The 16458-nt window shown below is 37.3% G+C and overlaps 2 protein-coding genes across 2 annotated transcripts; both read left to right on the top strand.

The window, feature by feature from the left end:
* The first annotated feature begins 689 nt into the window (after positions 1 to 689).
* Positions 690 to 3247, top strand: caspa (caspase a). Its single transcript, XM_041794029.1, is given in 4 exon segments — positions 690 to 1044; positions 2349 to 2393; positions 2478 to 2694; positions 2696 to 3247. Coding segments are annotated over 4 exon segments (561 nt in total). The 5' UTR covers positions 690 to 791; the 3' UTR covers positions 2742 to 3247.
* Positions 3248 to 5765: 2518 nt separating this feature from the next.
* LOC121513717 (apoptosis-associated speck-like protein containing a CARD) lies at positions 5766 to 13216 on the top strand. Its single transcript, XM_041793650.1, has 4 exons — positions 5766 to 6120; positions 9783 to 9827; positions 9913 to 9957; positions 11459 to 13216. Exons 1-4 carry the CDS (start codon positions 5868 to 5870, stop codon positions 11716 to 11718), a joined length of 603 nt encoding a protein of 200 aa, XP_041649584.1. The 5' UTR covers positions 5766 to 5867; the 3' UTR covers positions 11719 to 13216.
* Positions 13217 to 16458: the final 3242 nt, after the last annotated feature.

The following is a 16458-nucleotide window of genomic DNA, read 5'->3' as shown; positions in this document are numbered from 1 at the left end:
GACTCATGTTAATCTAATACATAACTTAAACGATAAATATTTTAGATGTTTTTTTCTTTTCATAGGGTAAAAATTCGTGTTCATGCAACAAATGTCATTATTCTTATACATTTGTTTTCTGTTATCTGTGTACTGATTGCTTATGCTAAGCTCACCTGTCAATAAAATGGCCGAGGGCGGGGTATTCTGGCAAGGAATGGAGGGGGGTATCAGGGAGCTGGAGGTGAAAATTTAAGGCTTCAGTGTAAATACATTGATCCACCTAGTACTCCCCCATCCCGCACTTACCCGATAAACAAACTGCAAAAAAAAAAAAAAAAAAAAAAAGTGTGCACAAGCAATTTAGGAATGTGTCATAGTAGGTTCTCTGTGAAAATGGATGGTGTTACATTCATGTGCTTGGAAAATGGAGGAAAAATCTATAGCTAAAATGAAATTAATTCTCAGATTTATGTAAAAAAGAAAGAAAGAAATGTAGGAACAATCATCAAGTCATAAAAACGATGACCCATAACACAGTCTTTCATTTTGGCATGGATGTTTTTTTTAAAAGGAACACAAATTGAATTCCATTTCACTTTTAAACACACAGCTACTGCTGCGTTTTCTAATAGACGAATTCACGCGAAGGCAGCATTTCCGCCCTACTACTGCTTACTGCGTGCTGGGTGTGAGAGTGGAGAAAAAAGGTGAGCCCTGTGTCATCCGGGTGTCTTTATCAGGGAACTTATCCGGAAATCGGTGGGGTGTACGTAGAAACGCGGAGGGTCTGGGGGATCTTCTGGTGAGAAATGGCTCCCAAAACCTTTAGAGCTGCTATAGCAGACGCGCTGCGGAATCTGTCAAAGGAAAACTTGGAAAACTTTTGCTTCATGCTGCTGGACCGCAGGGAAGAGCCGAGAGTCCGGCGCATCCAGGTGGAGGGAAAAACCTGCCAAGAGATCGCTAACGTCCTGGTTTCTACTTTTACCGAGGCTAAAGCTCTTGACGTGACTGTGGATCTGTTGAAGGAGGCAAGGTGCGAGAACGAAGCCCAGGAACTCTGTAAGTATGTTAGTGAGTAAAGGTTTAAACCAGACTTTTTGATGCAAACATTAAGGGCAGGATTTCGGCAGCAGGATATGAAGCAGTAGGCCATATAGGCTTGTAAAACAAATCTTAGCCTTTGAATAAGATATTAAATCTACTGTACAACACTTTTATCTAGTCGTGAATAAATAGAGCAGAAATGTACAACGTTAATGATTTGAACAAGCCCGCTTTGATGAACTTTCGATAACTTTCTCTTTCGTTTACACACAAAAATCGTCTATAACTATGAGCATTCACTAGATTTCACACTCCGTTTTCTATAGCAGGCTCATATCTTTTTTCCCTTTACAAAAGTTGAATAAATCACAGTTGGTTAACCTTTAAACCTGTTTAACCATCATTTAAAGCGACCATGTGGAGTTTGTTAGTGGTTAATTAAAAAAAGCTTGTAATATTTTACTTACACTGCAAAAAAGGGTCAAGTTGCTGAAGAAGCAAAAGAATTTTGAGTTCTGTTCCAGATTACTTTTTATTAGGCGTTTCTCCCAACCCCAGGTTTAAGAGATGTTGGGAGCACATTTTAACAGCTAATAAAATACCCCGCTATCCTAAATCCCATGTTGACATAAACCTTTATGGTAGCATGATGTTGGAAATGTAAATCACCTACTTTGTGAAAAATATTAGGCTATACAGTATTCATTTTTTTAGTGGACATTCTCAGGATTGATTCTGGGTGTAGTTTGGGTAGAACTATAGGTACCAAAATTGCTCCTCTGGTGCTCTTTCATGCTTTCTTTAAGGATGAAAATAGATCTGTATTTTTTAAACTATTCAATCATTACCCATGTTATCTTTGCTGCTGTCTGAGCTACATCCAGCAGTTCATTTGTAGATTTGTGTCTCCGTGCCCAGACATGCAAACATCATACATGTTCAATCAACTTTGAAAATCTTTATTCAGAAAGTTCACCGAAGAAATGAAGAAATTTGGAAAAATCAGCAAAGAGTACAGACAGAAGGCTGCATTGTGTCCATATGTATATCAAACTTGAAGCCTAAATAAGTCATTAAAAGATTAATTGGGAATCACTTCAACATGTATAGCTTATTTGGCATATGATTCAGTGAATTTATAAATATTGACAAACGAACAAACATTCATTGATTCATTTCAAAGTATTTTAAATCTTCGAAGAGCTAAAAATAGTTAAAATTGATCTCGATTGTCCTGCAGAGTCCACCAGAAGAGAACAAACAAACCTTGTAACTAATTTTATTCAGAAACTAATACTGTGTCTGTCCTTTTTTTGCAGTGGAAGAAACAGAGGCACTGCGCTCAGAGCTTGGTTCCAGTGATGGTGAGTTATTTTCTTGTTTCCTTGTTTAATTTGAAACAGTGATCTTTACATTGATCTTAAAGCAATACTTCTCAATTTTTTCAGCTGCAAGACCATCAGCTGGAGCATCTGGTGGAGATACCATGACGGATGAAGAGAAAATTGCCACGGTATCTCCACAATTTAGCCTCCGCTAAGATGTCATCCAACAGGAGAGTTGTGATAAAGTCCAACTTCTGCCCACCACTCAGATGAAGATGAGGGAGCTCTACTGTGCTTGCTTGAAAGCTGGCCCTAACTGCAAAGATGTCTTTTTGAAACTTTGAGGAAAATGAGAAATATCTCATCGAGGAACTCAAGAACAAATAAATATTTGGATACATTTTAGGACATACTTACAGCCCTCCTAAATAAATTACATTTTTTTAACAACTAGGAAATACTGATTTTAGCACCATGTTCCTGTGGAGAAATGAAGAGTATATCCACTTCTGCACACACCACTGCACCACTGATAACATGAATGTTTCAGCAGAACTGTGCCTCTTTCAATGAGGGTCTTTTAATTACATTGTATTAATTAGATTGAATCCTGTTACAGCCAGAATATGCAAATATTTATCATGTCAATGTGGATTAATAATCCCCTCCTGTCTTTTTTATCAATTTGCATCAAATGAAGTGCTCCCACATTTAACCATTTTTAATGTCAATTTAAATTGAATTGTAAGAATTTTTCCAAAAATGCTTAAGATCCTAATTTCTTGGATGTTTTTTTAACAAGTGGAATCAATTTACATTTGGAGATTATTTTAAAATGTTCAATGTACAATGAACTTCCTGTTAAACATGAATAAAATGTTCTGATTTCTGTGTGTGACTCTGAATTTTGGGTGGATAATTTTTTGAGAGTATCTAAATTTACAGTGTGAATCAGAGTTCATGATGGTTTTTGTTTTCACCTCCAATTTTGTCAAATGTTATCTTCAGCTTATTAATGATCTGTCCATTTTGATTCTGTTTTATGCACTCTGGACACCTTCTTTGCACTCTCAATACTCATTCTAATCATTAAAATAATGGATGTATACATCACATTTCATGTACACCTTCACCTACGCTTAGATGTACCTTAGGGCATGAAGCTGCAGGCCAATGACTCCCTTTGCCTAAAGGTAAAAGTGTCTGTGTCACAGTGATGCAGAGTTGGATTTTGACAATAAAAAGTATTCAAGTATAAATCAATACCCACAATATGTAAATGAAATCCACAGTTTTTAGGCAGGACTTGTTTATTTACACACCACATTACATACAAAACACTCCACAGAGATGGAGAAAAGCATGAGAAAATTTAAAGCACACACATTTATCAAAAGAGGACTTATACATTTAAAATGTAGCTATATTTCACATTAAATTCATATTAATAAAGCTTTTAAAGCAAAATTGTTATAAAAAGGGTCAAATCCTCAGACAGGGTCCTTGATTGATCGAATATCAAGATAAGATTTTAAAAAAAGGGAAAAAAAATACAAAAGTAGAATGGAAATAAAAATATCTTGACAAAAAAAATCTTATTGTCTTTAAAATAAAAACAAGAATAAGACAGTGGTAAAAACCAATGATAAACACATAAGCATGATCTTTTTAGTGAGTCTCTGATCAGACATCCTCACAAACCTTTTCCAGAGCCACAGCATTTCACATTTGTGTCTGATGTTTGGAGGACACAAATGTTCCGTGATTATTTCATGTTAAAGTATGTGCTAAGAGTTTCGTTCAAAATGTCAGTGGGGTTTCTCGTTTTGTTTGTTTTCAGGGAGAGATTTCTCCCCTCAAATAAATAAATGAGACTGTATTTAACATCTCTGCTGTGCTCAGTGTGTGTGTGTGTGTGGGGGTGTGTGTGTGTGTGTGTGAGACAGACTGACCACAGCTTTCAGGATCAGATCACTGTTAATCAAACATGTTCAGAACTCAGAGGAAAACTTTGAGAAAAGAGTGTTGTCTGAAACGTGGAGGATGCATATTTATTTTCCCGGTTATAGCTCCATAATCTAGACACGTGAGACGGGCGTGTCTGTGTGTTTAGGTTTAATCAGAGTGGCGAGTCTGAATGAAACGGCACAGACACAAGCACACACACGACGTGAAAGCTGTGAGCTCGGGCTGAATTAACCTGCTATATTTTGGCTGTCTACTGAATCAGACTTTAGAAACTTTACTTGTATCTGCCGTCCTCCATGCTGAAGTTTCTTCATTCAACTTTGGTTTCACCAACTCAGCGCCAGCATTTACCAAAGATTGCATATTGACGACAAGAACACTCACTTCATCCAAATTCACACACAATCAATAACTTAAAAGTGACATATTTTAACCATTTTAAGACAAGTTTATTTTGTTCTCAGAGGTCCCCAAAACATGCCTATGAAGTTTGTTGCTGAAAAAACACTTCAATGTTGGATTTTTGCATATCTAAAACCCCCTCTGTTTCATCCCTTCTCAGAATTTTCTGGTATTTGAGGGGATTATGGACAGGCCAGGGGCACATATTTATGTTAGAAAAGCCTGAAAAAGGGATTTTTGCATAATATGTCCCCTTTAACTGAGGAGCGAGTCGCCCTGAGACCAAAAAGGTTCGGGGCTTTAATGAAAACATCTGGAGCTTCAGCCCATGTAGCCACCCCCGAACTCCGCCAGCGGTTTGAACACAACAGCACACCTCCATGAATGAGCTGACTGAAGAGATGCACTACCAGTGGACTTCCTCTGCTCTCTCTTACGTGCAATCCTCAGTGCACCCGATGATAATAATACACAGATTAAAAGGAAATAAAGTTTTCATTTTGCTTCGGTACTAAAGAGCCACAGGAAACTGGAGAGCCATGGGTTAAGTATCCCTGCCCTATACATTAAGCAGAAAGTAACATAATGGTGTGGCGCATTCCTTCATTAATTTTGCTACTGTTTTTACTGTAATTATTGTAAGGGGTGCTGAGGAACATTTAAGGGTGACTTCAGCCCCCCCCCCGAAAACGGCCTAACAACGTCCCTGAATTTAGAAATGTGTCATAATAGGTTATGTGTGAAAATGCATTGTGTTACAGTGAAGTGCTTTGAAAACGGAGGAACAAAATCGATAAAATGAAATTATCAGATGTATGTAAAAAAAAAAGGAAAAGAAATGTAGGAACAATCATCAAGTCATATAAACGATGAGCCTTGACACAGTCTTTCATTTTGGCATGGATTTTTAAAAAAGGAACACAAATTTAATTCGATTTCACTTTAAACACACAGCTACTGCCTGCGCTTTTTAAGTGACAAATTTCCTACAGCACATGAAGGCAGCATTTCCTTCTTCCTAGCGGCAGGGCGTGACTGAGAGTGGAGAACTGTGAGCTCTGTGTCTTCCTCTGTGAACGTATCCGGAAATTGGTGGGGTTGTATGTAGAAACGCGGAGGGTCTGGGGGATCCCCTGGTGAGAAATGGCTCCCAAAACCATTAAAGCTGCCATAGCAGACGCGCTGGAGAATCTGTCAGAGGAAAACTTCAAAAAGTTCTGCACCAGGCTGCTGGACCGCAGGGAAGAGCCGAGAGTCCGGCGCAGGCAAGTGGAGGGAAAAACCTACCTAGAGATCACTGACCTCCTGGTTTCTACTTTTACCGAGGCGAAAGCTCTTCAGGTGACTGTGGATCTGTTGAAGGAGGCAAAGTGCGGGAACGATGCCAAGGAACTCTGTAAGTATGTTAGTGAGTTGAGGTTTAAATCAGACTTTTTGATGCAAACATGTGGGGGCATGATTTCGGCTTCAGGATATGAAGCAATAGGCTATATAGGCTTGTAAAACAAATCTTAGCCTTCGACTAAGATATTTAATCTATAGTACAACATTTTTATCTAGTCGTATATAAATAAAGCAGAAATTTAAAACCTTTTTGATTTGAACAATCCCGCTCCGATGTACTTTCACTTTCGTTTACGCGCGGAGAAAACAAAGATCGTCTATAACCATCAGCATTCACTAGATTTCACAGTCCGTTTTCTAAAGCAGGCTCGTATCCCCCCCCCTTTACAACAGTTAAAGAAAGCACAGTTGGTTAACCTTTAAGCTTGTTTAACCATCATTTAAAGCGACCATGTGGAGTTTAAAAGAGGTTATGAAACAAGCTAAAATTAATAAAGATGTCTCTTTTCAAATACTTCAAAAAGTAAACAAGACCATCAGCAAGGAGATTTACTTAACGTATACTAGGGGTGTCCAAACTTTTTTTTTGAAAATTGAGCTCTCACATAGCCTACAAAAAAATATCAGGATGATGGTTAGTCAGACCAGTTTATTTTAAGTTAACCCTTTGAACCCTAAGCCTTTATTTCTATATTTGGTCTGCTTCTATTTTTTATGCAAGAAGGGTTGAGTCGAGTCATACCCATCAGTTTTTTCAGGTCAAGCTGAGCTATTATAATATGTGTGCCGCAAGGATGTTAGATGAGTGTGTCAAAACTTGTATGACCAGAAAGACCTAGTGAAAGAGCAAAATGGAGAATGGATCTCATAGAACTTTGCGAGGAGGATAACATGACCGTGTGTGTAGAATTTGCCCTGCAAAGGTCGCAAAGAGTACAAAGAAGTCCTCGACGGATCTTATAAGTCACTTATAGTCATCATCCTAACGACGGAGCTCTGATCTGAAGCAGGCATTGAAAACTGCAGAAAGCTTGCCAGAGCCAAAAGGCGCAACCTTATAATAACAAAATCAGTCTGACAGTCTCCTGATCCATCGCTACTTTCATAGACGTATACCTGTCTGCTCTGTTTGATGTGGTTTCATTCAGTTAGACCACGGTGGACTTCACATTCTTAACCTATCTTTGATATGACTTATGTCAGTGCATATTTTTAATCTTTATGTAAAACATCAGCTCACTTTAATTCTGGCTTAAGCAAAAAAAAAAAAAAACAGACCCCCAAATATCTCCATTTGTTAAGCATAACAGCCTGTTATCATTTGGTTTTATGGGGGAAAACCTATGTCAGTTGTTTGTGTATGTTGTACTTGGTACACAAATGTTTAACTAAAAAAAGTGAACTATAATAACAGTTATAAAGTCAGAATAGTTCTTTGTTTTTTGAAAAACACGAGTGATATTAGTTAAAATTAGTTATAAATATCTTTGCTCACTACATATTAACCCCTTCTTACCCCCAGATGTGCATAAACACATCAAATAAACTTATTATGTTAAATCAACAATTGAAAAAAATTTATCGGTTATTATCGGTTATCGGCCATCAGGAATAGGAAATTATCGGTTATCGGTTCAAAAAAATAGTTATCGTGCATCACTAATAATTATGTAACATTAAAACACATGAAGCAAATACTCTGAACTATTTCTTGAGTAAACCACTGGGTGGAGTGACTCAGTGCAGCAGCCATGTCTGGAGTGTAGCTTTGCATTTAGCTTTTAAACATCTCTGTCTCATAATGTTCCTTGATTACTACAGAAATTTTGATGCTTGAAGATAATTGGCACAGTATTCTTTCAAAAACCAGACCATGCTGCTATAAGTGGTTTTAATCTTTTGCCTTTATTTATCTGGGTATTATACATCAAGATACTGTTTTAATTTTTTGGTGTTAACAAATACTCCATTTGTTTTTTTCTCTCAGTTTAGTCATGGAAGAAAATCATGTTAGTGAATTCTTCTAGTCAAAATGTTTGTTTACAGAATGAGCATAGCACCGCCACCTAGTATCAAAAATTTACAAGTACAATACAGTCAAACACAAACTCCATGTTATTATGTGGGCCACTTTTCATTTTAATTTTAGAATCTGCTGGAAGCCAATCAATAATGGACCACAGGCCATAGTTTGGACACCCCTAGCATAGACCTATTGTGTTATGTTCTCATGTCTGTGACCACTGGGATACCAGTCTTGGTTTTCGGCTATGTGCCAACAGGTTGAAGAGAAACAGAAACAGTGCATGCACATGAATTGTCTGTGATTTTTTTCGGCCACAAAAGAGAAATTCAAATCTGTTTCCCCCAATAACGGGGAGAAGCAACTCATAATTTATTACTTAAATTGCAAAAAAAAAAAAAAAAAGATGTCAAGTTGCTCAAGAAGCAAAACAATTTTGAGTACTGTTCCAGATTACTTTTTGTTAGACGTTTCTCCCAACCCCAGGTTTAACCCCTTAAAGCCTGTTGTATCATATTTGATACATACTTTTATGATACCTCTGTCTAATCAATAAGATCAATAAATTACTAAAAAGAATTCTGAATACAATCTGATGAATGATAAAAATGCCCTCAAGTGGATTATCAGTTACCAAAAACACCTAATGTATCAAATGAGATACTATATATATATGTTAAGTTTTGTGGAAATTTTGATTTTTTTGGATTTCAGTAGAAAGTGAAATAAACATTTCAGTTCCAAAAAAAAAGAGAATTTTCTGGCTATAATTTGTGTATTCAGGCTTTAAAGGGTTAAGAGATGTTGGGAGCATGGTTCAACATCTAATAAAATATCTTGCTATCCCGAATTGTATGTTGACATAAACCTTTATGGCAGCATGATGTTGGAAATGTAAATCACCTACTTTGTGAAAAATATTAGGCTATACAGTATTCATTTTTTTAGTGGACATTCTCAGGATTGCTTCTGGGTGTAGTTTGGGCAGAACTATACAGGTACATCTCAAAAAATTAGAATATCATGAAAAAATCCAGTATTCTTTGTCACTCAATTCAGAAAGTGAAACCCATATTTTATATAGACTTATTACACATATAGTGAAATATTTCAAACCATTATTTATTGAAATGTTGATGATTATGGCCTACAGATCATGAAAACCCAAAATTCATGCCTCAGAAAATTAGAATATTGTGAAAAAGTTCAATATTGGAAAGTTATGGTGCCACACCCCAATCAGCTAATTAACTCCAAACACCAAAAAATATTGAACTTTTTCATGATAATCTAGTTTTTTGAGATGTATATTTAGGTACCAAAATTGCTCCTCTGGTGCTCTCTCATGCTTTCTTTATGGATGAAAATAGATCCATATTTTTAAACTATTCAATCATTACCCATGGTATCTTTGCTGCTGTCTGACCTCTGTCCAGCAGTTCATTTGTAGATGTGTGTCTCTGTGCCCAGACACGCTAGCATCATATATGTTTAATCAACTTTCAAAATCTTTATTCAGAAAGTTCACTGAAGAAACATGAAGAAACGTTCAAAGTATTTTAAATACTACGAACAGCTAAAAATTGTAAAATTGATCTCAATTGTCCTGCAGAGTCCACCAGAAGAAAACAAACAAACCTTGTAACTAATTTTATTCAGAAACTAATACTGTATCTGTCCTTTTTTTGCAGTGGAAGAAACAGAGGCACTGCGCTCAGAGCTTGGTTCCAGTGATGGTGAGTTATTTTCTTGTTTCCTTGTTTAATTTGAAACACTGATCTTTACATTGATTTTAAAGCAATACTTCTCAATCTTTTTCAGCTGCAAGACCATCAGCTGGAGCATCTGGTGGAGATACCATGGCCGGTAAAGAGGCACTTGCACTATAAAAAATCTTATCTGCTGATGACTTCATGTACAGATCATCATTGTGCATCCAAGTCACAAGTATAGACAAATACAATGTGCTCAGCCTAATACCACACAAACAATTACATTATTTAAAGTCCTTTTTGAACACATTAAACACTCACTGTGCTACTGGAAAAAGTAAGTCAACGCTTAGACTTATGCTTCAATAAGAGCCAGTTGGAATCAGGAGTTAGCACATCTGAAGTCCAATCAAGTAAATAAGATATGAGCCAGGTGTAGAGCTGTTGTGACTCATAAAAACACTCAAACCTTTTGAGGTAACTCTTCACAAGAAGCATCTGCTGATGTGAACTGTGCCTCACAAGAAAGAGGTCTCAGAAGACCTTTGGTAAAGAATTGTTAAAGGGATACTTCAACATTTTGGCAAATTCACCCCATTGCCATAATTCCTATAGTCTTAGTAATAGGTTTGTTTCCTTTAGTTGTAGGTGCGAGCTGTTTCTGGATGTGGGGGGACCGATATACCAGCTGCACAGCTAACGCTATGTAAGCAGACAGTATTTTTTGCTTTCCCTCATCAAACTCATCAAATACACAATCCAGCAACTCCAAAACGCTCTCATGGACAAGTTGTAACCTGCACATTCACCACGCTATGAAATAATAATGTATAATTATGTAACATTACGGCACATGAAGCAAATACTCGGAACTATTTCTTGAGTAAACCACTGGGCGGAGTGACACAGTGCAGCAGCCATGTCTGGAGTGTAGTTCTGGCTTTGCATTTTTACCTTTTAAACATCTCCGTCTCTTAATGTTCCATGATTATTTTGAGGCAGCTTTGCTGCCTCAGGGCCTGGACTGCATGCCATCATCGTTGTGTGATGCAGCAGGATAACGACCCCCAACATGGAAGTAAATAAGAGCATGGCTTCAAAAAAAGAAACTCCACCTTTTGGAGTGGCCCATCAGAGCCCAGATCTGACTCTAATAGAGATGGTGTGAAATGACCTCAAAAGCCGTTCACACCAGACAGCCTAATAAGCAGTTCTGTAGTTCAGCAGCTACTGGAAACGCTTGGTTGAGGTTATTGCTGCCAAATGAGGTCAAACCAGTTAGTAAGTCCAGGGTTCGCTTACCTTTTCCAACAGCCCTATGAATGTGTACAATAAAGACTTAATATATTGTAATTGTTTATGTGGTATTAGGTTAAGCACATTGTGTTTGTCTATACTTGTGACTTAGATGCAGATCAGATCACATTTAATGACCAATTAATGCAGAAAACTAGATCATTTCAAAGGGTTTACATACTTTTCTTGCCACTATAGTACGATGTTGGGAACTGACTGATCTGTAGTTTTATTTACACTGAGTTCATGTATGGTACTTAGATTTTTAAATAAATAGTAATAGTTTAGTAAAGTATCAAGCTGGCTCTACATGACCTCCAGTCAAAAACGTTTTTGATGATTTTTCTCCTTTCTCTCAGACAAGCACTTTGTGGATAAACACAGAATGGCTCTAATCCAGAGAGTGAGCAACATTGCACCCATTCTGGATGGGCTCCTCTGCGAAGGTGTCCTCCAACAGGATAGTTATGATAGCGTCCGAGCTCTGCCCACCACTCAGGAGAAGATGAGGGAGCTCTACTGCGGTTGCTTGAAAGCAGCCACTGCCTGCAAAAATGTCTTCTTGAACCTTCTTGAGGAAAATGAGAAGTATCTCATTGAGGAACTCAAGAACAAATAAATCTTTGGATAATTTTTTAGGGCATGTAGCCCACCTAAATAAATTACATTTTATAACAACTAGGAAATATTGATAGGGCCCTAGGATTTGAACGGAAACTCAGACGGAATCACAGAACTGGCCAATAAAAACGGAATCTACTGTTTAATGTGAAAGTCCTGGAAATTTAATGAATTTAACCGAAATGCTCCGTTTTGTAGAAAGAGGAACGTATATCTGGGAAGTGGGGGATCACTAAAGTGTGGCACAACTTGTGCCTCACTTCACAAACACTCACCCCGCCCTCTCCTAAACAACACAATGCATGTCAGAGTAGCTGCATGAAACACCGGCAAACATCATGTAGCTCAACATGGGGCAGTATCATGCAACATAATATTGCACATACAAGAAAAACTCATCCATGCTTCGAGTTATTTTACCTCACCACACCTGAGAGTCAGGCAGAGAGAGGTGTGTCTGTACATGAGGCACACAGCTGAAGATACAACTTGAAGACCTGCTCACACCTCAAGGGCTTCAAACTCGAATTGGATGGACTCGAGATTTTAAGAAGTCCCGTAGTCAAAATGATGTTACATTCGAGTATCAGTTAGCTTAACAATTCCTCCTGTAGATACTGTAGTTCCCTTTGGTTGCTTAACGACAATTCGTGACAATACATGTCTGCATTAACGAAGTGGTCTGTTATTAATGTATGGAGAGAGATGAGGGGAGAACCGTTACAGTCAGGAGTAAAACACAATGCAGCATCAAACTGCATGGACTATTACAGACTGAGAGAGGAAAGAAAACTTTAGGAAAGAGGTTTACTTTAAATCATTTAACTTTAATGTGACCTTATTAAGTTACTAACACTGGATGTGATTATACATGTGGATGTGTCTTAAAATGTTGGAAATATCTGACTGTTACCCTAATTATAGTTATTATTTATCAGGGTTATTCAAACAATGGCTTTTGGCCAATTGTGGCCCTTTTTCAATAAATTTCAGGGTTTTTCTATATAATTAAGGAACATTTTATTCATTTACATAAACAGGACACACTTTTTTTGTAAAATTAGCAGAAAGGTTAAAAAACGGAATTCCAAAAAATTAAAATGGAAATTGGCAAAAAATTAAACAGAGTTCATAGGGCCCTAGTTGAGTGTTTGTGAAGTGAAGCACAAGTTTTGCCACACTTTAGTATTCCCCTGGAACATAATTCCCAGATATACGTTATTCTTTCTAAAAAACATAGCATTTTGGTTAAATTCATTCAATTTCCACTTTAAATACATAAACTGTAGAAAGAATTGGACAAACCCTGTGTGACGTCAGTCGTCTTTGCTAACAATAGGCAGATTCAAACGACTCTTGAAGCAGATTTGCGGAGGCTTCCATATTGAAATTGTGGTCTCAACTGAACTTGGATCAACCTAACGGCCCTCCCATCAACCGCGACTTCCTGTCAGCTTGCTAGCTAGCTTTCGGGTTGACAGAAACGGAACCTCTGCCTGCCGAGCTATCTGTCAATCAAATGAGACGCGCCAATCAGCTTTCATCCTAATTATAATCCAAACGATCATGGTACAAAAACATTCACCCCCATACAGTGAGAGCACAATAAGACACTAGCTAATGAGACACGTTTGGTCTTTTTTTTTTTTTGAACCAGGCTGTAAACCAGTTTATTTCTAGTGTAAAAACCAGCTGTTTAACGTGTGCAGACGGGACTTCCGGTGTTCCTGCAGCCAGCCTCAGGTGGACACTCGCGGTATTGCAATGTTTTGCACTTCCGCATTGGCTTAGTTTTTCAGGACCGGAGGTTGCCGCTTGGTTAAATAGTAGATTCTGTTTTTATTGGCCAATTCCGCAATTCTGTCCATGTTACCATGTTATGATTATTACATTACGATTATGTCCATGTTACCATGTTATGATTATTACGTTACGATTATGTCCATGTTACCATGTTATGATTATTACATTACGATTATGTCCACATTACCATGTTATGATTATTACGTTACGATTATGTCCATGTTACCATGTTATGATTATTACGTTACGATTATGTCCACGTTTAACAATACTTTCTTATTAAGTTACTATCACTGTCTGTTTGAGAGAACCGAAGGATTTCTTCATTTGGCTCTTTATCAATAAATTTAAGGTTATTTCTATATAATTAAGGAACACTTTATTCATTAACATAAACAGGACACTTTTTTTTTTTTAACATTTATTTTTGGCATTTTTGCCTTTATTTGATAGGACAGTGGATAGAGTCGGAAACAGGGAAGAGAGTGGGGAGAGACATGCAGGAAATAGTGCCACGGGCCGGATTCGAACCCGGGTCACCTGCGTACTGCGCCCAGGACACTGTATTTCCAAAAAATTAAAACAGAAAAAAATGGAATTTGGCAAAAAATTATATGGATTTCATAGGGCCCTATATTGAATTTAGTACCACGTTCCTGTTGAAAATGAAGAGTATATCCACTTCTGCACACACCACTGCACCACTGATAACGTGAATGAATCAGCAGAACTGTGCCTCTTTCGGTGTGGGTCTTCTAATTACATCATTTTAAAAAAGATTGAATACTGTTGCTGTGAGGGAGGTGATGGTTGCTGAATACCACTCTTGTGACCTCAGTGATGAATGACTCGGAATATTTGGTTAATATATCTGCAGATGCCACAGGTTGTCCGGTTAGAACAGGAAGATGAAGAAACTACTCCAGTCACACTGTCTTTCTTTGAGATGCCACTCATTTATTGCTTATTCACTCAGATGAAGCCAGAGGATGGTGTACATTGATATTTGTTCTATGACGTTAGGATGTGTGTGGTTTCTACAAATAAAAAATACAGAAAAGAAACAACAAAGCAGATTAAATCTTAAGTTTGAATGAATGACAAATACTGCATTCTATTTCTCACATTTGAAATTATTAAACAACAAATAAACAATAGGATGACTCTAACACACAGAAAAGAGTCTCTAAACTTTAAGGGAGTGTCATCAATTTACTAATTCCAAGCTGTATGTATGCTGTTTCACAAAGTGCACACACAGGGAGATTCAAGTAATTTGACAACGGTCCCTATCCTGGTGCGAGTGGAGGCTCAATTTCCCGACATAAATAAAACTAATGGAGCTTAAATATACAACAAACGTGATGACTAACTAAAGATAAGGCATCACTATATGTGAAATAATATATAAAGGTTCATAAACAAGCTAAGAACTAGCATAAGTCAGTCACAGATCAGCAGAATCCAGACGGCTGTCTGTGTGCACGCTATACACGAAGTAAAGAAACAAAATGTCAGAGCGAACTACGGCATTACAGTAGTAAAATACAACTTAACAGAACAAGAGATATTCACTTACGTTCTCATGGACGCACAGAAAAATGAACAACAACAGTCCTGAGAATGAGGGGAAACGTGCAGCTGCCTGCTCTGCTATGATACTCCTCACGGAAGATGCTTGATGACTTGGCACTGAGAGAGGGGCTGAGGTCAGTGATTGGTCCAGAAAGGGGGGGTGACCGGTTTGGGCTGTTCACATGCACAAGGACGATGACTGACTGAGGTACAGTCTGCACTGGAGATGCTGAAAGTAGGTGACCTTTTTTACAGTTGCAGCAAATATTTATCATGTAAATGTGGATTAATAATCCCCTCCTGTCTTTTTTAAATCAATTTACAACAAATTAAATGCTCCCAGATTTTAACCATTTTTAATGTCAGTTTAAATTGAATTATCATATTTTTTCCAAAAATGCTTAAGATCCTAATTTATTTGATTTTTTTTTTACCAAGTAGAATCAATTTACTTTTGGAGAGTATTTTAAAATGTTCAATGTAAAATGAACTTCATGTTAAACATGAATAAAATTTTCTGATTCCTGTGTGTGGCTCTGAATTTTTGGTTGATAATCTTTTTCTAGTGTCTAAATTTAAAGTGTGAATCAGAGTTCATGACAGTTTTTGTTTTCACCGCCAATTTTGTCAAATGTTATCTTCAGCTTATTAATGATCTGTCCATGTTGATTTTATTTTATGCAGTCTTGTTTATAACTTCGTTCTGTCCTAGGGTGTCTGATAAACCACATAACTTGAACTTCAGCATTTTCTCTCCTGTAATGTAAACATAAGATTTCCTGTGTACATCTGAAGAAAGAAAGGGAGACTGTTCAGTTTAATAACATTTTATTATTTTACACAAGTTTTACAACTAATAAGTCATCTGGCACCAGTGATTGTATTTTTTTTTTTATGAGTCATGCACAAAAAGTGTCCAATCCTCATGGTTTCATAAGACCCCCGAAATACAATTGCATTGTTTTACTAAAAGATGATTTCATTACAGTTACAAAGTTGAGTGAAATTTTCACAGCTCAGTAGTAAACAATTCACTCTGCCTTTTCTCCCAGGCTTTGCAGTACTCCAGTGATGGTAAATCCAGCCACTTTGATGATTTGGGTCATGTGGCTCAGCTCAATAATACAAGCCAACTCAGAAAGTGTGCCTATTTTTTCAATTGTTTAAAATCCTTACTGGATTTTTCCACCAAAGCTCTAATGTTCTTGCAATGTCTGGTGGGTGGATAAAACCTGCTCCTTGGCTGGTGTAACAACTCAGGTGTAACACAATAATGTTATGCAATCAAGCATGAAGAGAGGGGTTAGCCTGTGTCAGAGGAGGGCGGTATGCAGACAAAATAAACAATTTATTCTGCCTA

The sequence above is a fragment of the Cheilinus undulatus genome, linkage group 8 (genome assembly GCF_018320785.1).
Source record: "Cheilinus undulatus linkage group 8, ASM1832078v1, whole genome shotgun sequence".
NCBI classification, from domain to species: domain Eukaryota; kingdom Metazoa; phylum Chordata; class Actinopteri; order Labriformes; family Labridae; genus Cheilinus; species Cheilinus undulatus.
The sequence above is the reverse complement of the archived record's forward strand: the minus strand, read 5'-3'. Positions and strand labels throughout refer to the sequence as shown.